This window comes from Peromyscus leucopus, chromosome 20 (genome assembly GCF_004664715.2).
Source record: "Peromyscus leucopus breed LL Stock chromosome 20, UCI_PerLeu_2.1, whole genome shotgun sequence".
NCBI classification, from domain to species: Eukaryota; Metazoa; Chordata; class Mammalia; order Rodentia; family Cricetidae; genus Peromyscus; species Peromyscus leucopus.
In genome coordinates, this window is record NC_051080.1 from 42,156,230 (window position 1) to 42,181,562 (window position 25,333).

General features: G+C 44.2%; 1 protein-coding gene across 4 annotated transcripts in view; it reads right to left on the reverse strand.

The window, feature by feature from the left end:
• Nipal2 (NIPA like domain containing 2) overlaps positions 1-25,333 on the reverse strand; it is a 96,690-nt gene that overhangs the window by 45,216 nt on the left and 26,141 nt on the right. For 3 of the 4 annotated variants that reach the window (XM_028884467.2, XM_028884465.2, XM_037197725.1), the window contains exons 2-4: positions 23,023-23,091; positions 20,826-20,997; positions 1,397-1,456 (exon numbers count right to left, since the gene is read on the reverse strand). In XM_028884467.2, the coding sequence (XP_028740300.1) occupies positions 1,397-1,456; positions 20,826-20,997; positions 23,023-23,091 (301 nt within the window). The remainder of the gene's footprint in view (positions 1-1,396; positions 1,457-20,825; positions 20,998-23,022; positions 23,092-25,333) is intronic. The other variant, XM_028884466.2, reaches the window with a different exon arrangement.

Genomic DNA, 25,333 nt, shown 5'->3' on the forward strand with positions numbered 1-25,333 from the left:
TTTTGTTTAAAGTGCCTAAAGTATCAGTATTCATTACCATATGTCAGAAGAAATAAAGCAGGATTTTGTCAAGGAAAAAGACATGAGCATCTATAATTCTCATGAATCATCTTCCCACAAAAGTGAAAAGATACAGTGCCTATGAGAGCGCGTTGCTATATGATAGAAGTCTTTATTATAACCAGTAATATCACTGTTAATTTCCATTAATAATCATATTCCCAAAAAAGAAACCTATTCTGTTTTTATTTTTAAAATGCTTATTATTTATGCATGGTGAATACCTGTGATGGCCCATGGTGGAGGACCAAGGGACGACTCTGGTTGTCTTCCTCTAGGGCCGTCTCCTCTATTTTTTATTTTTCAGATTATAATTTCTTCCTCCCATTTCTTCCCTCCATACTCCCCTTTGCTCTCTTTCAAACTCATGGCCTCTTTTTTATTACTTGTTATTGCATGCATATATGTATAAGTATACACATAGACATTCCTAACTCTAGCCTGGTCCGTCTGTACAATGTCACTCACATGTATACTTTCAGGACTGACTAGTTAGCATAGGATAACTAGTTGGTGTGCTCCTCCCCAGGGAAGTCTGTTCTGCTTTCAGCATTCCTTCGTTGCCCGTAGTTCTTTATGTAGGGTTGAGGCCTTGTGGGCTTTTCCCATCCATTTGGCATGCCTATTGATGGTCTTGTTCAGCTCATGTTTAGGCAGTCATGTTGGTGAGACTTTATGTGTGTTGCTTCTGACAGTACTAGGAGACACAACCTCACAGCAAACTCCCTGATCCTCTGGCTCTTACAATCTTTCTGCTTCCTTCTCTGCAATCTTCCCTGAGCCCTAGGTGTGGAATCCTTTACTTTTCAAGGCAGGATCTCACTGAACTTGGAGATTTCCATCCAGCTAGACTGGCTGTCCAGGAAGCCTCCAAGAGCCTCTGTGCTTCCTCAGCCTCCTCAGCACTGAGGTTCTGGACATAGGCCACAAAGCTGGGCTTCCCTGTGATCTGATTCAGGTCTGCATGCCTGCACACTTGGTGGCTTTCCCTTTAGGCAGTGTAAATATAATGATACGGCAGATGTGAACTTTCAAGTAGAAGAGTCTAATAGGTAACACAGATGTTTTTCCTGAATTTTATTATGCTCATAAAAGCATCACAACGTAAGCAACAGTAATACTGCAAAATGCCAATTTGTTATAGCCAATAACTAGCAGTAGCATAATGAAAAGCTTTAATGAGAAGAGACAGTGTCTCCCATACAGAATGCTCACCCCTCAATGAGATTTGCAACCATTTCATTAAATTTTCTGATTTTAAGTATGTAATTTTATAGGTAGTATTTATTTATTGATCAAGAGGTGCTATAATTAGATGAATTAAATGGTCACTCACCTAGTAAATCCGAGGCTCTCAAATTTTCTTTTAGAAATATTACAGAAATTATGGCACTACCTACAAAGAAAATGGCCATTAGTAGTAGTTCCAATATGAAAACCATGTATTATTCAGTGCAATAGGAAAGAAGTTAAGCATTCCATGTCTTTGCTGCTCTCGCTGTTCCCTGAGTAGAGACACTTGCTAGTTGTGGTTGTAAAAGTGATTTTCTTCCATGATGGAAGAAGACACATAGGAACTGAGCAAGGACATGATAGGGCCTGGTTACAGGAAGGGCTTCCTTTGTACATTTACAAGTGAACGTGTGGGAAGGAAGGGAGAGAAGGAAGACGGAGAGGAGGGAGGGAGGAGGAGAGAAGCAAAGAGAAAAGGATGAAATAGAAGACAGACAGAAAGTAAAGAAAGCTGAGAATGATTCAATTTATGGATTTAAAATGTATACCCTACTAAAGCCACCAACCCTGGCTTCCCTCCAGTTCCTCCTCCTCCAGGGTTCCTCCTGGTTCTCTCTCCTTCACACAGCACACCCAGCAGGCTGCAGGACCTGAGTCTGCACTGCAGTTGTCCTCACCATCGCCCGGTCACCATCGCCCTGTCACCATCGCCCCGTCGTCACGGTCACCGCCCAACGGAAATCTGTCCTGACATCTCACTCTTCCCATCTCCACACCAGAGGAATCTTTCTAAAATGCAAAGCTCACGTAGTAAATCTCCATCTTTAAGTCTCTAATGGCTTCTTGTTACTTACAGGGCAAAGCCCTGAGCTGCTGCTGCCTGTGGCCTTCAATGACAGCTGTGATTGCTCTCCTGCCATGGTCCTCACTCTGCCCTCAAGTTCTCTTCGTTCCGTGCATGTCCTATACATCAAAGTAATTCCCAGATGTGCTTTGTGCTCGTGACTTCTATGAGTACAACTGCCCGTTCTGTGATCAACTCTAGATTCAAGATCACTTCTAGATCCAGACTGAGCTGAACACTCTACTCTTATCTTGGGATAGAGTCTGTATGTAGTTTTTCATTGAGCTGAGACCTGTTTTCTTGTCTTCATCCTTTTATTCTGTGTTGTGACTCTTCCAAGGATGACTCATACTGCTGGACTCTCACAGCTGAGCCAGGGCCTGCTGCTGTGGCCTCGGGTGAAGGAGGCAGTTTGACATCTGAGTCTTCCTTTTGGAGACTCATTCCTTGATGAGTACAGGCACTGGAGAATTCAAAATTGCAACCATAAAAAAGATGCACAGTGTAATCTGGATTTAAAATTTTTATTTAAAAATTTATCTGAGCTTTTAAAAGTAAAAACAGAGGTTTCATAAAAAAACCCTATTATCCTGTGGCCCACAGCCAGGGTCTGTGTTGATATCCACATGGTGCCTGTTGCCACGGAAGGCTGTGTGGATCTGGGCCCCCACCTGGGGCCATATTGGTGTCCTAGGGCCACTCTGCAGCCACGGCGAGGCTGATCTGAGTGGCCTGTACTGTCACCTGGGGCCATGGTGACATCCAGGCCTGGACTGCTGCTGAGGACCACATCTAGGTTTGTGGTCCTACTGCAACTGGGGGGTCTGTGTTGATATTCACCACCCATATGTGTGCTCCCCCACCCCCCACATTGCCACCAAAGGCCACACAGGGGCCTGGATTCTAGGCAGCATCTGTGGTCATGTTGGGGTCTGAAGGATATGCTGCCACCCGCCCCATGGTATTGTCCGGGCCAGGTTGTCGCTGAAGCCCATGTCTGGGTCTGGGTCAGGACTGAAACCCGAGGCCATGTTGGTGCCGGAGGGTCATGCTGCTGCTGGGACCACACAGACTGAGGTGGCCTATGTTGCTATCCAGGGGCATGGTGATGTCTGGCCAAGCTATGGCTGGAAGCCATGTCTGGGTCCATGGCCCTGCCACAGTCAGGGGCTGTGTTGATGTCCATGGCTCCTGCTACCATTGAAGGCCATGGGACTGCTGGGGGCCTGGGCCACTACCTGGGGCCATGGGGACCACGCTGCTGCTGGGCCCCATGCTGATCTGAGAGGGCTGAGCTGCCATCAGGCCCAAGCTGCTGCTGCTGGCCATGTCTGGGTCCGTGGTCCTGCTGCAGCTGGGGTCTATATCGATGTCCACGGCCTATGTTACCACAGGGACCCATGTGAACCGTGTGTTGAACCATGTGTTGAAATATAAGGGCCATGCTGAGCTGGGTCTGTACCTCACCTGAGGGGAGTGGTCCCAGAGGCCCTGGCTGACCAACTCTGCTACCACCCAGGCCATATTCAGGGCTTTGAGTTGGCCCATCCCAACATCTACCTCAGCTATGACCTACTGGAGCACATGACTGACTAGTCCTGTGGAATCACAGCCACAGGATCTCCATGACTCAGGGCAACAGTAAGATGTAGAACTGACGGTGTACTGGCCAGAGGCTGTGAACCTGACCAACAACACCTTACACAATGAGCATTTGCAAATGAAGCTGTTTAGACAAAGCGGTCTATCTACTGCATGACACACAGCAGCTCCCAGTGCCATCAAGATGAACGGAGAGGTGATAGAGAGGCAGGAAGGATGGAAGAGGGGAAAGACTTTTTAAATTGTTTGTTACATTTGTTTTTAGTTGATATTCTTGGTTTTTGTTTGTTTGTTTGATTTTTTTTGTTTTTTGTGACAAGGTTTCTCTGTATAGCTTTGCGCCTTTCCTGGAACTCACTTGGTAGCCCAGGCTGGCCTTGAACTCTCAGAGATCCACCTGGCTTTGCCTCCTGAGTGCTGGGATTAAAGGCGTGCGCCAACACTGCCCGGCTCTTGTTTGTATTTTTTGTATTCTTCGTTTTGTTTTACTTTATTTCTTTTTGGGTTTCCCTTTGCAGGGAACACTGTAGTGGTGAGGGGTGGATACGAAGGGACTGGGGGATGGGTGGGATTGGAGTACATGATGTGAAATTCCCAAAGAATCAATAAAAATTTATGTTTTTTAAAAAGTACTATTATCTAGAGAAAACTGCAGTTGATATGTTGATGTTTTTACCCTCAGTTGAGAACAAACTATAGAACACTATTTTCTCAGTTACTATGGAAGCAGCAATTTGCTATGTCGTTAAAAGTTCTTCATAGAGATAATTTTAATGTCTGTATAATGACCCATTATGTGGCTGTCACAGTCACATTTTGTGTATGACTATGCCTGGTGTTCTGGAGACTTGTTTAAAACAAAATAAGAAGGCTTTCACTTTAAATAAGCTGAGATGTTCATACACTGCCCACCCTGATGCTCACTGGAGTTGACCTTTGCTCTTGTATAATCTCCCTGGTCAGGTTATGTTTTCAAATGGAAGTTTACCAAGTATATATTTAATTGAGTGGTTTGGCTCTAAAACATTAAAGCAAGATTTTCTATAGACAAATATGAATATTAAATTATCAAATTAAGCCTATTAAATTATGAATTGAGTTTAATACAGGTATGAAAATGTATGTGAAATTTCTACTCTAAGAAATAATTCCAGGAAACCACCAGCATCCTGTGTTCGGAGCCTTAGAAAGGCATGAAGATCAATGGCTTTACAAACTGCATCCTTTCACTGGCTTCTTACAAAATTGGACAAAGAATGTTTCTATCTGGAAAGAGATAAACAATAAAAAAAAAAGAGTCAACTGGCTGCACTAAAACACACCAGTGTTTCCCATTCCCACTCATCCCTGGTGATTTCACAGCCAAGGGGTACAGTAAGATGGGAAACTGCTTCCACAGAATGAGGAAAATATAGAATAGTAGGGGTAGCGACTTAGCCCTAAATGTCGTGAATGTGAGACTTAAGTTACAAGGAGGTTGTGCATTTGCTCTGAGACATACTGATGTTCCAGATGAGCCGGTGTAGACACGGGCACCAACTTCTTCATGCACCCTGCTTCACTTGAGGTCAGAAAGAATAGTTTTCCTTTCCTTTGTTGCTAAGCCACAGCTTCATAAATAATCTAGCTTTCATAGGGAAGTGGGGAGAAATGTCATGTGGGAAATAATTTTATTGCTTCCAGCCAAAAGGACATGACTGTAATAAAAACTTAAAATATATGAAATGCATTGACCTGTATCAATTGCCACAAACCAGTTATGTTTTATGAAACAAATGTGTTCTTTTTTCACTCTAAAAGAATTTAGAATTCTAGTGCACTTCTATACCTATCCATTCACCCATTGTTATTTTTTCTGTTTTGAGAGAACATGAAGTTCAGTGTAAATGGATTTATGTTGAGGTCTTTGATCCACTTGGACTTGAGAGGGTGCCTGGACTGGTCTACTCTGGTGACCAGACTAGTGACTACCCTAACTGTCATCATAGAGCCTTCACCCAGTGACTGATGGAAGCAGATGCAGAGATCCACAGCCGGGAGCCAGGATGTCCAATCGATGAGAGAGAGGAGGGATTCTGTGGGCAGGGGACGTAGAGGTCATGATGGGAAAACGTGCAGAGATGACCAGCCACACTGGTGGAAACCCATGAACTATGAACTAATAGCTGTGGAGTCCCATAGGGCTAGAATAGGCCCTCTGGATACGGGAGACAGCTGTTTAGCTCCAACGGTTTGGGCCCCCACCCACCCCCAGGTAGTGGGATCAGGATCCGTTCTTGGTGCATGAGCCAGCTTTTTGGAGCTCACAGCCTATGGAGGCCACCTTGCACGTGTGTGTGTGTGTGTGTGTGTGTGTGTGTGTGTGGTGGTCTGTTACTCTTATCTGTGCACACAGAGACCAGAGGGGCTGATGTTTAGTGCTTTCCTCTACCATTCTCCACCATATTTTAAAAATACTCATTTTATTTTAAATTACATGTATGCATGTGTGATTTCGTGTGGGTGTGTGTACAAGAGGGCAGATGCCTGCAGAGACCAGTGGTGTCAGGTCACTTGAAGCTGGAGTCACAGGTGGTTGTGAGCTGCCGATGTAGGCGTGGGAAACTAGCTCAGGGTCTCTGCTCTGAACTGCTGAGCCATTTCTCAAGCCCCTGCCACAGCTTTGGGGCAGGATCTCTAACTGAACCCAGAGCTCATTGTTTCAAGTAGACTAGCTACCAGTGAGCCAGTGGGATCTGTCACCCACCTCACCCCCAGTGCTGGGGTTCAGATATGCATCACTGTACCTATTATAGTGCTTTTAGTGGGTGCTGGGGATCCATCTCCCCTGGCCCTCTACCAAGTTTTTACATAGAATAAGATATTTATTTAGTAAAGCAATAAAAATAACATGTTCCTATGATAAATTTACTTGTCACTCATTTATATGCAAACTATGGGTAGAGCAGGAGCTGTGCCGAGCAAACCGACCGTCTCTGAACAACAGCTCAGGCATGACTTCCTGGAAGAGGAGTGGATGTTTTTAAATGAGCAAACAGACCAAAGCATTCCCATGCATCTCTGCAACCAGAGACCTGCCCAGCTCAACCAATAACCATTGCTTAATGAACTAGAGCAGGGCTGATCATCATATTTTTATTCCCACAGTAAAATTTAACATTCAAAATTTGAAAGAGCATTTAAACATCAATAATTTTAAAAAGTCTCAAAATAGCACACCTGCAGGTCTACACCAGGCGTGATTAAACCACAGCCCGAGGCTTTACTTCAGCATCCATACTCTGGGGTGGGCACACTAGAGTAGAGGCTCACGACTTCTTTGCTACCTGACCATCCAAGACACAGAGAATGTTCACAGAGGTTGCTGTTTAATTACTAGGTACCTTTACAGGGGAAAGGGGGAAGGGTATAAAGAAACCTAGGAGGAGATTGTATGCTTTCTAGGCACTCAGTGGTTATAGAGAGTTAACAATGCCCCACCATTCAGACAGGTGCTTTTCCAGGCAGAGCCCACTGTTTGAAGTCACTGAATTGCTATTCTTGGAGAGTGGGAAATGTTTACAGAATCTGACACCTCTTTCCTGCAAGCCTATCAACTACTGACAGTGGATGATGCTACTGCAGTTCTTCAGAGGATCATCTGATCTTGGGGCCTGTATATAAAGTTTGCAAAAGGGACCTGACCTGGGCTGGGCTGCCTTTGGTTCCTTACTTCATTAACCTTAAGGAAATTCTCAGGAAGTGTGAGGTTGCTTCATTAAGATGCTGTAAAGGGGAGCTGGAGAGATGGCTCAGAGGTTAAGAGCACTGACGTCACAGGTTCAATTCCCAGCACCCACATGGCAGCTAACAACTGTCTGTAACTCCAAGATCTGACACCCTCACACAGACATATATGCAGGCGAAAACACCAATACAAATAAAATAAAGATAAATAAATTATTTTTAAAAAAAGATACTGTAAAGACAATCATAAGTAGCCCAAAAGACTTCCCTGCTCTTTGGTTGTCCAAAATGTCACTGAGGGTGAAAACTACAAGTCCCCTTGGAGAACTCTGGGGTGTGGGCTGCAGAGGACAGCAGGGCGCTGGGCTGAGGAGGGTGGAGCAGCAGCCAAGCTCACATGTTCTCTCCGCCTCTCAGCTGGTGAGATGAAGCACATGCACTTTGTGGTGCCAGGGACCCACTCTGCATATGCAATTACCCAGTGCTTTAAGAGCACACAGATGAAGCCAGGCCTTTTGTGATTTTTTAAAAGTGATTTCACAAATATGAGGGAAAACCAAGAGACAGGCAATCTGTTTTCTGTGATAACTGGGTCTGTGCTGAAGGCACGGCAGGAGCAGACATCCATACTACCCTTTCCTTATTAACAGACAGTCCAGGAGTACTCCCCAGTGGGAAAAGAAACCCAAACTTACTATTTAGTAGTAAATAAGTGGCCACAAATACAAACATTCACAAAGCAGAGCAGACAAGCATAAGGAAAAGTCCAATCTCACCAGTCATAACGGAAGGCTAGGCCATGAGGCTGACTGATGACCCGGAAGCAGTGGGTTTGTTACCCTCTGTGTAGCGACTGCTGCTGGGAGCCGATGTAAAGAGTGATCTCATAATCACCTCGTGAACATTGAACTGTTCACATTCTTTGATCTGTGTCTGGGAATCTGTCTTAAGGTAGTAATTAAAAAACTGGAAAGAGTCTAAACCTATCATTACAAAATTATTTTTCCATAGTAGAAAACTAGAACAGTCTAAGGACTCAGTAGTAATGGACAGAATATCACAGTCAATAAAAAAATTATGATGGAAAATTACAATGATAAAAATATTCATATGCCTTTAATCCCAGCACTCGGGAGGCAGAGGCAGGTGGATCTCTGTGAGTTTGAGGCCAGCCTGGGCTACAGAGTGAGTTCCAGGAAAGGCGCAAAGCTACACAGAGAAACCCTGTCTCGAAAAACCAAAAAAATTCATATTGTAATATTTTTTAAAATATAGACTATATTTTAAAAATATAAAATTATCTATAAAATATATAGATAATAATTGTGATTATTCTTTTTTGTAAAGATTTATTTTTAATATTTTTAAATTATGTGCATGTGTGTGTGTGCATGCATGTGTCTGTGCATGGGTCAGGTACCCTTGGACACCAGAGGTATTGGGTCCCCCCCCCCCCCCCCGAGTTGGAGTTATCAGTAATGGTTGTGACTTGCCGGGTGTGGGTATTGGACATTGAACTTGGTTCCTTTGCAAGAGCAGCATGTGGTCTTAACCTGACCATTTCCCCAGCCCGGTGGTAACTATGCTATGGAGAGTTCTACATGGGATAACTACTCCCGGGAGACAAGCATCACTAAACTTTATAAGTGAAGAAGCACAGAGAGGAAGAGGGTGCGCTCATTACACAGTGTCACACAGAGACTGTGGAGACAGGTATAGAATCACAATAGTCATGGTGTCTGTTTAAAAACCGTCAAAGGAAATCCACCACAGGCACAGCATTCCCACTAGCTAAGAGGAATATATTGCAGCATTCTTTTGCATAATATTGTGATCACAATTAATAATATGTACTGCATATTTTTAAATAGTTAAATAGATTTTAAATGTTCTAAACAAAATGTATTGGTGAACTGACAGAATGTTCACTATTTGTCTTGATCTTTTTACAGAACATCACTTTGTACTTTATAAAGATTATAAACAATACAATTATTGTTTGTTAATTAAAAATGAAATTTAATTATTAAAAACTAACTTTAAAAAGGGAAAATATACCAGAATATAAACTGTTTTTATAGGAGCTATGGTGGGGCAAAAGCCTTGATCCAAGGGTAGCTTATGTATTTGCTTAGCCTTGAAATTCCAATGCTCATTGGTCATGAGACAATTACAATGTAAGATTTGTCCATGAGTCATAGGTTTTCTTTTGCCCATTATGAATCACTCAGGTTAGCAATCAGAATGGAGATTCATTCTGCCCAAGGTTGATATGAGACAACTGAGACACACACACACACACACACACACACACACACACACACACACACACAAACACACACCACACACACATGTATTCTGATTTACAGTTCTAATAAAAACAGATAAAGGCCAAGCATGTGTTTGGTGGCCTCAGAAGTAGGTATGCACATTGATGCTGGCTTCCCTGTTCTTCCTGATTTATGGAGAAATCAACCTCTACGTTAGCCTGTATTCTCTTCTCAGAAATCACTCAGCATACAAGGCTCAGTGCAAGACTGGCTGCTGTTATGGGAGAGTTATTTAGTGTAATGTGGTCAAGAGTTGTATTCTAAGGTTCATAAAAAGTCAGGCGGGGGAGTGGAGGGAGGAAGAGAGGAGAGGCAGAGATGAGAGCAACAGCTTGTACAAAGTTTGGTTTGGGCTTATTTCTGTAATTAAGCACAGACCTTCATTAACAGTTAGCGTCAAAGGCGGAGTCAGATCTTTGTGTTTTTATAATTATAGATAAATGACGGGCTGGAGAGATGGCTCAGTGGTTAGGAGCACTTGCTGCTGTTGTATAGGACCTGGGTTTAGTTCCCAGCACCCACTTGGTAGCTCACAATGGTCTGTAACTCCTGTTATGAACTCTGACCTCTCGGCCTCCAGGTTTGTTTGTGGTATACAGACATATATGCAGGCAAACACTCACATACATGGAATAAAAATGAAGACATCTTTAAAAAAATAAAAAGGAATGGATAAATGATTGTTCCATTTTAAATTTGTAACACTAAGGTGTTTGTGTTCTCGCTGCTTAAACTATTCCCTCAAATAATCCCTTTCAATTAAAAGTAAGAAACTTCAACTATTCAAACGTGCATGGCAGGGCTATTTTTTAAAAAATGATTTTGGTCACTTTTGCTTATTTTGCTCCATTTTTAACCCTTAATTTCCACTTTTACTTTGGTGGTGCCAGGAAAACCAGTACTGTGCCACAACCTATATCCACTGTTTTTAAAAGATAAACTTAACCTAAAGTTAACACACTCACAAACTTGCACACATGAACACTCTTACACACTTTGTTGAAAGGTTATAAATATCAGCACCTATAGGAGCCAATTAGGTAATGTCTAAAGAAAAGGCAAGGAATGTTGTTGGGCTGTGGTGAGGAGGGTGTGGGCTGTGGTGAGGAGGGTGTGGGCTGTGGTGAGGAGGGTGTGGCTGTGGTGAGGAGGGTGTGGGCTGTGGTGATGAGGAGTAGTGGCTATGAGAAACTACACAACATTCGTGAAAGATTCCAGCCACGATTCAACCAAGTGAACTGCAAGTCTAATGGCACCAAATTGGACTTTTTTTTTTCCCTCCGAGACAGGGTTTCTCTGTGTAATAGATATCTGGCTGTCCTGGAACTTGCTTTATACAGCAGGCCGGCCTCGAACTCACAGAGATCCACCTGCCTCTGCCTCCCAAGTGCTGGGATTAAAGGCATGCGCCACCACCGCCCAGATTGGATTTTTAAGGAATTGTTTGTGTGACGCAGTCTAATTTTTGAACATAGGGACATCAACCCATGTCCCTTAAAAACACTGAGTCAAACAGCACAAAGCACCGGCCAGTTCTCGTAACAAGCACCAACGTAGGAAATACTGGTGTGTAACCTCTGACCTAGTCTACAAGTGAGAATCTCATCAGTTTTCATTTCCAGGATATTCAACTTATTGTTTTAATTTCTATAATATTAGGGAACACGGTATGTTGATAATATGGGAAGCAGAAGGTAAAAACAATTTTAAAAAATTCCTTTGTTAAAAATATCTCAAAGTCTGCATGAAAAGAATGTATTTACATAATAATGCTACAAACAGAACCCATCGAGTAAATGTCTGGCTTGTGGTTTCTGGCCACTTCATCGTGGTTTTACTACGCTGCTACGAAGCAAACCTCCCAACACTTCCCGTCAGCCACAATCAGGCCTCAGTCCTGTGGACAGTGAGCGTGCTCAGGCGCACTCAGCTCCAACCACACCGAGGCACTGCTCTGAATTATCATTCACCACTCGTAGAATTTTTAGGGGGAAAAAAAAGCATGCCAATTGCAATGTATTCCAGGGAGCTAGGGTATGAAGCTTCGAGGATGTGACAGCTTGAAAAACGTTCTCTTATGCAGAGAAACCATCTATGTGGGCAGGGGTGAAGGGTCAAGACACTCATTTTGATGAGACAAGTTCTATTTTATTTATGAGGATAATAAAGATGATTCGCATAATTCTAGATGAGGAGATTCACCTGGATTAAGAACAGTAATCCTTCCTTTTCTACATTTTTCTTGGCATGCATTAGACATGAAAAGACTCCAAAAATAAAAAATAAAAAGGTAAAAATAAACACCACTGACAATGTTAATTCTGTATTATAAAATTAATAGCCTATTACTTCATCATCAGCTATTTGTCTAGAAATAGTTTGTGGCACTCAAAAAAAAAAAAGATGGGTGAAAAAGATGTTTCAACTAAAACTTTAGATTCAGCACTGCTTTCTGCTTGAGAGTGTATGAGCAGACATAAGATTAAAACGTCAAAGCTTTAGTCCACACGGTTTATATAAGCTGGGTTTGGACAAATGTACTGAAGAAAAAACACAAGCCAGGTGGAAAAGAGGTATTTTCTGTGTATCTCCAGTACTGAAACCAATACCCACGTGAAACGTTGTCACGGCGTCCCTGAAGGCTCAGGGTTGCAGTGAGCGGGTCACGTGGGCAGTGAGCGGGTCACGTGGGCACCGGGTTTGTTGCTCCAAAGGACAGACTCCGTGGCATCGAGGTGTCTATAACACTACGTGTCACTTGCTCATTGTGTTTCCTCTCATTTGTTCCTAATAAAAATCTTGGAGACTAAAATTTCTGCTTGACATGACTTCTCTGGAATTTCAAGACCCTGGCAGGGCTCACGAGCCTCACTCGGACCATCTTCCAATGGACTGCAGACACTGTTCTGCTGGGCCCCTCAACAGCACCAGTGAAACGTGAGACAGCAGAGATCCCGCCTAGGTCAAGGCTTCGACGACTCACAGCAGCTGGCTGATTAGGGGAATCAGACAGAGAACAGGCACAGGCCTGACTCGTGTCCTCTTCTCGGGTATTAGCTCCCAGCCTTAATCCAAATCACTGGACAACAGGGAGACTGGTTTTTATTTCCGAGGAAATTATTCCTGGGCCAATGAGAGCCTGCTGCTAATAAATGCTTTGTTCAATAGAAAATTCCAAGTATTTGATATCACATGATTACTTCTGAATTCAGTCTACCTTTTACTTCTATTCACCTTAGCCATGATTAAGAATGGTGCTAAGTTTGAATATCTCACACAGCACCTGACATGGTGGATACTCATTTAGTATTCATTTCTTACCATTAACCATGTATCATCTGAAGCATCATCAATATTTAAATTGTGAAAAGATCTCTCTCCTAGGCTTGAAATCAGTGTGCTCATAAGCATGGAACTGAAGAGTAGCTTGGTGCTTCCTACCCACTCCCCCTCTGGAATCAGTCTCCTTCCAAACTCTCCAGCTTACCACCCTAGAATTAGTTGACTTTATACTGAGTGAGGTTCCCTATCAATCTCCCCAATTCCACATAACCTCAAATTCTGGATTGTAGGTAACTTGCTTGTTTTTAGCTATCTCTAAATACTTACATATAGCATAGAACTTAGTTATGGAGGTATACAGTGGACAACAATTAAGTGTGAGGCCATATTTTGTAGATGCATGAATGGTCTTATTCATCCCCTCTGGGACTGGCTTAGGAACTTCCTAGTATTCACAGGAGTGAATATTCTCCACTGTCTTGCAGTGATTGATTATTGTGCCACATCAGAAATTGAACTCTTTGGTTGGAGAAATGGCAGTTAAGAGTACATAATGTTCTTGCAGAAGACTTGAGTTCTGTTCCTAGACCCCATGGGGGTGTATCTGTGTGTGTGTGTGTGTGTGTGTGTGTGTGTGTGTGTGTGTGTGTGTTCACAACTATCTGTAACTCTAGCTTCAAGGGGTCTGATGTCTCTGGCCTCTGTAGGCACTTGCACTCATATGCATATATCCATACCCCTTCCCCTTATATATTAAACCTTAAAATTAAAAACAGGAACTGAATTTTTAAGCACTTATGCCCTTTCCATCAGTATTGAAGCCCAGACCAATTCTGCAGCCATGTCGTATGAGTCTCTGTGTCAGTCTCTCTCAGATCATAAGCAATGAGACATGAGGTCCCCAGTCCCCAGGGTCTCCACTGAATGGTGAAGCAGACTCGAGGGTCATTGTGCGCATGTGGAGCACTGCTGAAGAGCAGGTGTAGGTCACACATTGTTCACAACTATGCAGCTGTATAAGGTGCTCAGTGCACAAAAACTCCATATGTATTTCTCAGGATGGTCACAAAAATTCGCAGATGGACAGAAATAAAATACCATGTGAAGGGGCCATCTTTTTCTAATTCACAAAATTCCACCATGCAAATGAGAAGTGGGTCTGTGTAGAACGTGAAGAGAGCAAAGAATGAGATTGTTTAACTCAGTCTAAAAGACAGGAAAGGCCTCCTAAAGAAGAAGGTTACCCAGACAAGAAGAATTAGCAGGTCAATCATTAAAACTCCACAGCATATAATTTCTTCCCTCCCTCCCTCCCTCCCTCCTCCCTCCCTCCCTCCCTCCCTCCCCTCAGGTGTCATTTTTTAGGCTCCACCCACCTTTTCTTTGAGACAGGGTTCCTCACTAGCCTGGAACTCACCAAGTAGGTTAGGCTAGTCAGCTGGCCCCAGGGATCCAACTGTTTCTGCCTCTCCACTGACTGACTGAATTAGAAACACACCACCCTGCTAAGCAAGCTTGTCTGCTCGCCTGCCTGCCTGCCTGCCTGCCTGCCTATCACTGTTCACTCTCCCACCCTCCTTCCCTCCCTTCTTTTTTCCCTCCCTCCTCCCTCCCTCCCTCCCTCTTTCCCTCCCTTCTCCTTTCCCTCCCTCTCCTTCCTTCCTTCTTCCTTCCTTCCTTCCTTCCTCCTTCCTTCCTCCCTCCCTCCCTCCTCCCTCCCTCCCTCCCTCCTTCCTTCCTTCCTTCCTTCCCTCCTTCCTTCCTTCCTTCCTAAGTGGGGCTCAGGGGATTGAACTCATCTCCTGACTGAGTCATTGTACCAGTTACTATCTATCTAGCATGTCTTTTTAATGGATTTCTGGTACAATAATAAATAGCTTCTAAAAAGTACACAATCAAGTCACAGTTGGAGATGAAAATAAGTGTGCCCTTCAGCTCGAGTTAACATTCAGGACACAGAGCTGATCTGAAGAGAGCAGGAAGAGGTAGACCACACACTTAGAGGACAACGCTTTCTTCACCTGATAAACTTCCTCCCTTTCCCGCCCTGTCTGCCCTCCCCTTTTCTTCCCACCATGATTTTTTTGTTTTGCTTTTTTTGTCTTTTTAAACTATATTTTTATTTTATTACTTGAGAATTTCTTACAATATACTTTACTTTGATCATATTTATTCCCCATCTCCTCCCAGACCCACCCCACCCCCTCACTGACCCCTTCATAACTTTGTAGGTTTTTTTTAATAGTCTATCACCTCCAATTTGTGCTGCCCAATGAAGATCATGGAGCTCCCAGAGGCCACATCCCTAAAGAGAACCGACTCTTTCTGCCATCAACTATCAACGGTACCCCAGTTAGGGGCGGGAGCTATAAGGCCCTCTCTGCCACACTGGAATGCTGACTGGCTTGATCTCATGTAGGCAGCCATAGATGCTGTGAGTTCATGAGTGGGACCATACTATCATGTCTGGCAGATGCCAGTTTACACAGGTTTACTCTGCCTCTCCCTAACAGTTGGCTCTTAAAGTCTTCCTATTCCCTCTTCCAAGATGGTCCCTGAGCCTTGAGAAGGAGTGCCTTTTATTTATTAAGAAAGAGTCTTCATGCGTAGGCATGGCTAGCCTGGCCATGAGCTAGTGGCTGTCTTTCTGAGTGCTGTGGTGCTGGTGTGCACTATCGTGCTGGGCCTGTGCTGTTCTATAAACTGTGCTTGTCTTAGTTTCTTTCTTTCTTTTTTTTTTTTTAATTTATTTAATTTTATTTAATGTGCATTGGTGTGAAGGTGTCAGGTCTCCTGGAACTGGAGTTACAGACAGTTGTGAGCTGCCATATGGGCGCTGGGAATTGAACCTGGGTCCATCTAAGATTGCAGCCAGTGCTCTTAACCACTGAGCCATCTCTCCAGCCCTGTCTTAGTTTCTTACTTGGAAATTCTGGAATTTCACAACATGTTCCTAGGGAGAATGTGGAGGAGTGTTCTTGCTGCTTCATGGATGAACAGTTCTACTTCCTGCTTCCTGCAAATTAACCACTGCATGGATAAGAACAATGCAAAGCATTCCCCAATTGGCTCATCCATTTTAGAACGAGGAACAAACTCCATCATAAAGGACAGCGTACTCTGTTCCTGTGCAACGATAATGATAATTATATGCACAGCTGCATGTCAAACCGTCTTCTTCCATAGTTGAGGTTACTTGGGTCTTCACGTCACTCTGAAATAGCAACTATTTTTACCACCGCTTTACAGATTAGTGATCTGAGGCATAAAGTGGTTTAAACTCCATGCATGAGAATGCAGAGGGCAGCAGTGGGATGCAGCCAGGCAGTGTGTCCCCAGAGCTGTGCTCGGGACGGTCCTGCAGGCTGCTTCCCCGGAGCACTAGTCAGCCTAGGCGCTGACGACACTGCAGCCGCGAGCTTCCTAGAGACAGACCACCCGAGTCACATGGAGAATGAACTCCTGCAGCACCGCCAGCGTTCTTAGAATAAGCTTGGGGACCGCTGTCTGTGGAGAAAGAAAGTGACACAAAGGTGGCTCCCACACTCGCTGCTGGAGCTCGGCCTGGGCACGGAGTCCCACCAGAGCTGCGGGCTCTTCCTCTGCCAGAGTCTACTACTAAGCATGGGGCGTTACTCAGGCCAAGTCTTTAGAAGGCTTGGGGGGTTTGTGAGCCTCACCTAAAGGGTTTTCTGCAGAAATTATTGTATCTGAGGTGCTCCACATAGAAGTGCCTGTGGCCACTGGGTTCTGGAGATGGGTTTATTGACCTTCCTCTGAAGACACACAGTAGCTCACGCCCCATGGAACTCTCGACCCCCAAACTCTGATACCTCTGCAATTATGGAATCACATAAAACTTTCTATTACGTGATTTTATTTGTATAAGTATGACAGTCAGAGGCCAGCCTGCAGGAGTCAGTTTTCACCTTCCAGGTTCCAAATGCACCACCACGCCAAATACACACACACACACACACACACACACACACACACACACACAAGCAAAAGACAGCCACCACTGCCCAGTCAGAATTGTGGAGTATTCTGACCGTTAAAGTCCATGTGTGGTGCTGTAAGAGTGCCCATGAGCACATGTCCATTTGTTGCAGTGGTCTTGGGAGCTGCTGTGTGTCATGCATGGTAACTTTTTTGTCCAAACAGCTTTACTTGGAAATGTTCACTGTAATGAGTTGTTGGTCTGGTTCAAGGCCTCTGGCTTCTGGTACACCATCAGTACTGGATCCACACTGAAACTCCTGCTGTTGCCCTGAGTCGTAGAGACTGGCTGTGGTTCCACAGCACCAGTCTCTTCTTGTGCTCCAGCAGCTTGTAGATGGGGTTGATGTTGGAGTGGGCCAACTCAAAGCCATGGATGTGGGCCTGGGAGGTAGTTCTGAAACCAACCCTCAGGTGAAGGGAGGGGAGGAGCCAGGTCTCCTGTGCCCTAGCCAAGAGAGCCACAGTGAGGGGTGGGGCCAGCTATCCTGAATGCAGGGCGGGCTCTCCAGTGTCTAGGCCACTGGGCCTACTCTCCTGCTTGGGGCAGGACCATTTCTCCCAGGGCCAGTGAGGAGTGAGGAGTGGGGCCAGCTCAGCATGGCCTCTGACTTCAACATGCATGTTCTGCATGGCCCCCAGAGGGAACATAGGCCACAGACATCAACACAGACCTCAGCTGCAGGAGGAACACAGACCCAGACGAGGCTCTCAGCAGCAGTCTGGGCCTGGCCATCACCATGGCCCTGGGCGGCAGGCTGGCCACTCAGATCAGCATGGCCCCAGTGGCAGCATGACCCTAGCACACCAACATGGCCTCAGGTGGCGGCCCAGACCCTGGGTATCCGCACAGCCTTTGGTGGTAATAGGAGATTCAGATATCAACACAGACCCTGGCTGTGGGAAGATCACAGACCCAGACATGGCCCTTGGCAGAAGTCTGAGTCAGGTCACCATGGCCCCAGGTGGCAGGACAGGCCACCCACGTCAGTCAGTTCCTCACTGCCTTCGCTTCTTCAGTTCTGCCTCTTTCCACAGCACATGAACTGTTCCACTTCTCTCTCTCTCTCTCTCTCTCTCTCTCTCTCTCTCTCTCTCTCTCTCTCTCTCTCTCTCTCTCTTTCTTCACCAAATATTTGCTATCAGAATGATGCCCGCAAGGACCTTGTGGACCTGTGGGTGTTCTTCACCCGCCAGAGCCAAGCTGGACTGGGAGGGCCTGTGAGTGCCTTCAGCGAGTCTGGGCTGAGCAGCACTTCGAGGGTCTCTGGATGGTTTTAGATGCTCCGAAAGGCAGTAGCTAAAATGTTCTCCAGGGGGAACATAAATTGAGGCTAAGAGCACACAAACAACAATGACCTATATCATTATGAAAAGCTCACATGTCCAGGCAGAGGGATCACAGAAGAGCGGGGGCACAGGAAGGGGACACACTAAGTGGCAGGCTGGACAACTTAACTCCCTCGTTATCAATGAGCTCTTCGAGCAAGCGCAGTGACAGAAGCAGGTTCCCAGCTTCCTTGACGGTCTTTGAGGGGTATCACTGCCCACTTCTGGCAACTTGGGAATTCTCGTCTTAACTATTCTTACTACAACGTTTTCCCAAGAGCTAGGAGAACAGGAGGTAAACAGAGTCAATACAATGTGGTGCACACAGCCCTCCTCTAGGTAGCCTCTGGTGCTGCCCACACACTCTGTCCTCAGACATTTCATGGAAAGAGTGTGGTAATATTTTATTTGTGCTGAAATGTGGTGATATTTTTATTTATATGTTTATAATAAATAAAGTTTGCCTGGAGATCAGAGGACACAGATAGCCAGCCATACACTAAAGTCAGACGGTGGAAGCACACACCCTTAATCCAATCACCTGGCAGGCAGAGTCTCTGTGTGTTCAAAGACACAGCCAAGTGTGGTGACCCACGCCTTTAATCCCAGTACCAACCATAGAGACCTGGAGGTCTGTACAGACAGGCAGTGATAAGGAAGTGAGGTGGCTGGGCTAAGAGCCAATGAGAAGGCAGAACATCAAGGCAATAAAGGCGCAGGTTAGACAGGAAGAAGCTGGTTCTCTTGGGAAGCTAAGGCATGGTGAGCTAAGGTTAGCTGGTGGCTCTCACTATTTCCCTGATCTCTACGGCTTGCACCCTGTATTTGGCTCTGTGTTTCTTATTTAATAAGACTGTTTAGAAATTCATCTACAAAAGAGCATTACAGAAAGAAACAAGAGCAGAGATGACGAAATGCACAACCCGAAGAGAGCAGAAAAGCAGAACGCCCCCTGCCCCATGTTCACAACTCAATAAAAACTCTTACCTGTTATTTCTCAGATATTAAGAAGAAACAAATCTAGAATATCTGTGGATGTATTATATGCAATACAATAGAACACACACCCCACTTACCTATTTTATTGGGATGTTAAAAATGGTAAATGACTGCCTAAATTTTGTCTCCTCAGGGTAGTACCAGCATGTGGATTTTTTTGTATGTGTGTGTAGTTATGTTGTATGCACGTGTGTAAACACATGTGTGGTGGGTGCTACCCTGTGCATATATGTGGAGACCTGAGGACAGTGTCAGATGTCCTCCTCTGCTGCTGGTCATCTTACTTTCTGCAGACAAAGTCCCTCACTGGACCTGGAGCTTATGGTTGCAGCCAGAGTGCCTGGCCAGGGAGTCCCTGGGATCTACCTCTGTTCCACCTGCTCTTCTGGGCTTACCAGCAAGTGCTGCTCAGCCTGGCTTTTACAGGGATCCTGGGGATCCAAACTCGGGTCCTCCCGTCTATGAGGCTGGCATACACTCTTACCCATGCAGCCATCTCCCTGGACTCAATGTGGGGGTTCAACAATCTCCAGAAAGTGAAGTAAGTATTCCTTGTAAAGCATCGACTATAATATAATCTTCAAAATTTGAAAAGTTAAGAGGAGAAGCTTCCCAAATAAAATGGAATTGTCTCTCTACATATTATTTCAGTTTAAGTTACACTTCCTGGAGAGTGCCACATCACATTGTAGGGAAATGTGAAACCTGGGCTGTGGGATCGTATGCTGTGCTTGATCTAGACATTCACAACTATCAAGTTGTTTCTATTTCAATGAAGATTCTAAATTCACAGAAATTTAGAAACATGCTATTTCCCAAGCAGCAGATAAGGAATAAAATGCAAATTTTTTTTTATTAGTTTTTAACAAGGCTTATAGAATTTATCCTCCTTGTTAGCAGTGATTTTTGCTCTTTAGGAGAAATCTCATTTTATTCATCTTTAAATGTACTTAGTCATATAAATTTTGAAAGTGGGCAATTGTGACATTACTATAAAACTGCACATTCTTATGGTAATGCAGAATAATTCATTTTTAATTTTTAATGCCAAAGAGAGGCCAAACTATGGTTCAGGATCAGATAACAGTGATCCAACTACATGTATTATCAGTTTAACATAAAAATAAAATATAACTGCATAGAGATGTTTTTAGATAATCCATTAGTGATCAAAAACACAGTATAACTTTTAAAGTGACTTACCTTTTAGGACTCAGATGTTGAGACTATGGCCTTTAAGTGTAAATGGAACAGTTATAGCATGCATGTTTCTATGTGGTTATTGTGGTGGCCTGGGAGGGCATAACAGAGATCACAACTGTGACCCTCTGTTAACCTACTCAGAAAACCAGGACTAGGACATTCTTCCGTGCTCCATCTTTTATCAATTGTTCTAAGGTATAAACATCTGAATGGCCTACCTGTAACTGACAGACAGCCCAATGGCGCGATCAAAGTGATGGGGGCGACTCCGTAGGCCACGCAGTTCCCCACCTCTCCAATGGCCATCAGCAGCCCTCCACTCCACCAAAGCACACTCTTAAAGTACGGCTTAGGGTGCTCTTTCTGGGCCAAATGGAGGTGAGAATATTTCTGGAAGCAAATCAGAACATAAATAGAAAACATTTCTACCCAATTAAAACTTGCTGTCAAATTTTACTTTATTTTTTGAGGCAAGTTCTCACTGTGTATCCTTGGTTGGCCCAGCACTCACTATGTAGCCCAGGCTGGCCTCAAACTCTCAGCAATCCCTCTGCCTCTGCCTCCTAAGTGCTGGGGTTAAAGGCGTGCACTACCAAGTCTCACTTGCTTGGAAAGTTTAAATGTCACTTTACATCAGAGCTTTCTCATTTATTTGCTGACTAGTATGGCTATCTGTCTGTCCCAAGCAGAAGCATTTCTATAGGGTCTTTTGTGTAACACACTGATTTTTCACTCACAGCTCTGTAATGTGTACTCTCATCACTACCTGAAAGCAAGCATCCTATAGAGGCGAGGAGCTTTTTTAGAGCACTATGCCGAGACAGGCTATTTTAGAATTTAAAATAGATCCAGATCCCAAAAGAAACATTAACAAGATGAAGGCAGTGAGGTATTAGAGTGTTTTTAGAAGGGATTCAGATGTATGGATTGAAGCATCTACTAAATTAATATAGCAGAGATAATGCAAGTTGCTGGGAAGTGTGGCGGGTAGACTCATTCATATCTGGTCTAAATATTTCTTTGTATTTAAAATATAAATGCTGGGTTGGAGAGATGGCTCAGCAGTTAAGAGCACTGGCTGCTCTTCCAGAGGATCCAGGTTCAACTCCCAGCACCCACATGACAGATCACAACTGTCTGTAACTCCAGTTCTAGGAGATCTGACACCCTCACACCAATGCACATTAAAGATAAACAAAGTATTAAAATATAAGTGCAATGTGCTAGAGGTACAGTTCAGTGGTAGCATGCGTCATGCGCCTGCACGATGCGCTGGGTTTCATCCCCGTGCTGCAAAATGAAGCAATCCCATGCATTCCAAGGAACTCATTAAGTACGTTTTCTCCTAGATTTTAGGAAAACTGAGCATATTCCTTAGAAGACTAGTGGACTGGTCCAGATCATCTTTTAAGAAATAGAGGTCTAGAAGAAAACACAGGGCATTAAAACAACTCAGTTGTGAATTACCGTGACACAGAGTACACGTGGGATCAGAGAACAGCTCAGGAGATTGGTTCTTCCTCACCATGTGGGCCTGGGCTAGAGGCGAGTGCCTTTACCCATGAGCCATCTTACTGGCCCTAGAGCTCTCTTTATAAATGCTATAGTTTGGTCTAAAATGTCCCACAGTGGGACAGCTTCCTGTCACCATCTCCTAAAGAGTTAGGATCTACTTGAAGAAGTTAGGTACTGGGGGCATGTCCTTGATGGGGGCACTGTAACCTCTCCTAATGTCCCCTCCACTCCATCCTGCTTCCTGGACACAGGAGGCAAATAGGTCTCTTCTGCCATGTGTTCCAGCCATGATGGACTCACTGCCACAGGCCAAGTGGAACAGGACAAAGTGGACATGACTCAAAACAAATCTTTCCTTTACTAGATTTTCTCGGGTGCTTTGTCACAATGACAGATCTCAGTAAAATAAAACATGATTTATTTCCATATTTTTCAGGAAAAAATACATTTCTTAGAAATTGCTAACAATTATATTAGGCTATGGTCTAGTAAAGTTTTACATTAAATTATATAACATTCAAGGAGATATTTTGATATTCAGACTAATTTTAACTCAGCTTTAGAAACTATATTTGGTTTGATTCTGTTGCAAAATGACTTACTAAATGATTTAAAATTTAGATTGAATTCATAGTTTGGTTTAAAATTCAGATTTCATTCAGTTTTTAGTTTAGCAACAGCAGTTCTTTGGGGTTTTTAATTCAGTTGAAGTTCTTACTGTATATCCTACATTTTTCAAGACCTTTAGTCTACATAGTTCAATCACAAAATATAATTTTTTATTATTTTTCTTCTTTCTTTTTAGTGGATGAAAGAGCTGCAGAAGCCAAAGCCCCTCCCCATGACAGGTATACTACACTCCTGATAAAACTGCAGTCAGAAAAGTACAGTTTTTCTTACCTGGATATTTAGGGAAATGCTGATCACCAAGTTTCCTAAAATAGCCAGCAAAACTCCAAAAAGGTGAACCTGTAAAAGGAAATATTTTCTCTTAATGGCTTTAGAAACAGTACTTGTAGGATATTTGGCAGTGGTGGGGTGGTGGGTAGTGGTGGTGGTGGTGGTGGTGGTGGTGGTGGTGGTGGTGGTGGTATGCTGCTGTATTAACTGACTTACTCATCTGCTCGGTTCTGCTTCACCTACATTTGCCAAACCTACCCTGGGAATAACATTTGATTAAAGTGAGAAAGTAAGCAAATACTGGTTTTTGGAAATGACTTGGTCAGGGTCAGTGAGGTGGCTCAGTGGGTGAGAGCACGTCCTGGACATCTCAACAATCTGGCTTTGATCCAGAGAACCCACAGCGAAAAGAGAGATCTGACTTCTGAAGTTGTCCTTTGACCTCCACATAGATGCTGCCCATGCATGCTCTCATGTACACACATGTACTACACACACACACACACACACACACACACACACACACACACACACACGAATAAAATGACAAAAATTGTTAAGTCATAGCCAAGTAGCTCATGCCTCTAACCCAAGCACTAAGGAGGCAGAGGTGGGAGGCGTAGGCAAGAGGGTCCTAAGGCTAGCCTGAGCTACATAGTGAGATCCTCTCTTGGAAAAGAAATAACTGAGTCCTTTACTCAATTTTCTAGGCATTTGTCTGCCCCATTCAGTAAACAGGCATCAGGGTCTTACTGCCCATGGAGATGCTTCTGTCTTAGCTGTTCTGTTCATTTTGTTTTCTCTAATATACCCAGAAGAACTGTGGTATGAAAAAGATCACAGGACTAGAGGGGAATCACAGACATAGATCTCTGTTCTCTGATCCTTGACAAGTTAGTTCACCTTCCTGGCCTCAGGAAAAAGGAGGAAGATGTTCTCCAGAGCCTTTACCTCTAAAGTGTCCCACTAGACAGACTGCACCCCACGTGCTCCTCTGCTCTCCATCTCCAGGGTTCTCGGAAGTTGACGACATCACCAATGCCAGCTCTGTCAGCCCCACACTGCCCCCACCCAGCCAGTCAGCTGTTCAAAACGCACTGCTCTACTTCTGGTAAGTGGCACACGCACTCTCAGGTGGGTGGAGCACTGGATTCATCCAGTGCTCCTGTTCCCCATCAGCTCTCTCCAATTAGACTTTACCCTCCTGGCCTGTGGAGGTCTAGAGCATCTCAGAACCTTAACTCAGACCCTTCATGGCAAATCCTATTTCTTCTTTAATATCCTCATGTGTGCCATCAGGCTCTACAAGGAAAAGGCAAATTCTCTGAGACAGAAAACCAAGTCTTACGTTTCCACTGAGTATTCTAAATAATCTACTCCTCAAAGTTGGGTGATTAGTAAATACTTGAAAAGTATGTAACAGTTTAAATAAGAACCATGAAGGTTAAAAAGGAAGTTCTGCCCAAATATTTACCATAGATAGATGGTGAATTATTTGATATTTTAAAATGATATTTAAAAATAAAAATTTAAAATTTGATACTTTAAAATGATTCTTTGTGGGCTGTTGAGATGGCTCCATGGGTAAAGTAATTTCTGTGCAACATGAGGACTTGAGTTCTGACTCCAGCACCCACATAAAGTTAGGGTAGTGGTGCATGTCTGTAACCCCGGAACTGTGGTAGAGACAGGTGGGCCCTGGAGCTCACCGGCCAGTCCAGCCAAATCAGGTAAACCCCAGGTTCAGTAAGACATCCTCTCACAAACCATAATGTGGAGGGGCGGGGAGAGAGCTCAGTGGATGTAAGTGCTGACGATTCACACCTGACGGTGTGAGTTCAATCTCTGGAACCATATAAAAAGCAGAAGCAGTGGTTTGTGTTCATACTTCTGGCACTCCCACCCTGAGGTGAGCAGTGGAGGCAGAAGAACTGACCAGAAGCTCGTGGGCCGGCTAATCTAGAGAGAGCTACAAGGCAGAATCAACAAGAGGGACCCTGCTTCAGAAAGGCAGAAGGCAAGAACAAACTCCCCAAAGTTGTCCTTTGTCTTCTATACATTCACAGTGGCCCCTGCACTCCTGCGCGCGCGCGCACGCGCACACATACACACACACACACTCACACACACACACACACACACACACACACACACACACACACACACACACACACACACACAGCCCTTGAGGAAGACATCCAAGGCCAACCTCTGGCCTCCATGTGCACATGCACACATATGCATGTGTATTTGCACACAAACATAAGCGTGCATATACTACATGCACACTCACACACACACAGATGTACTT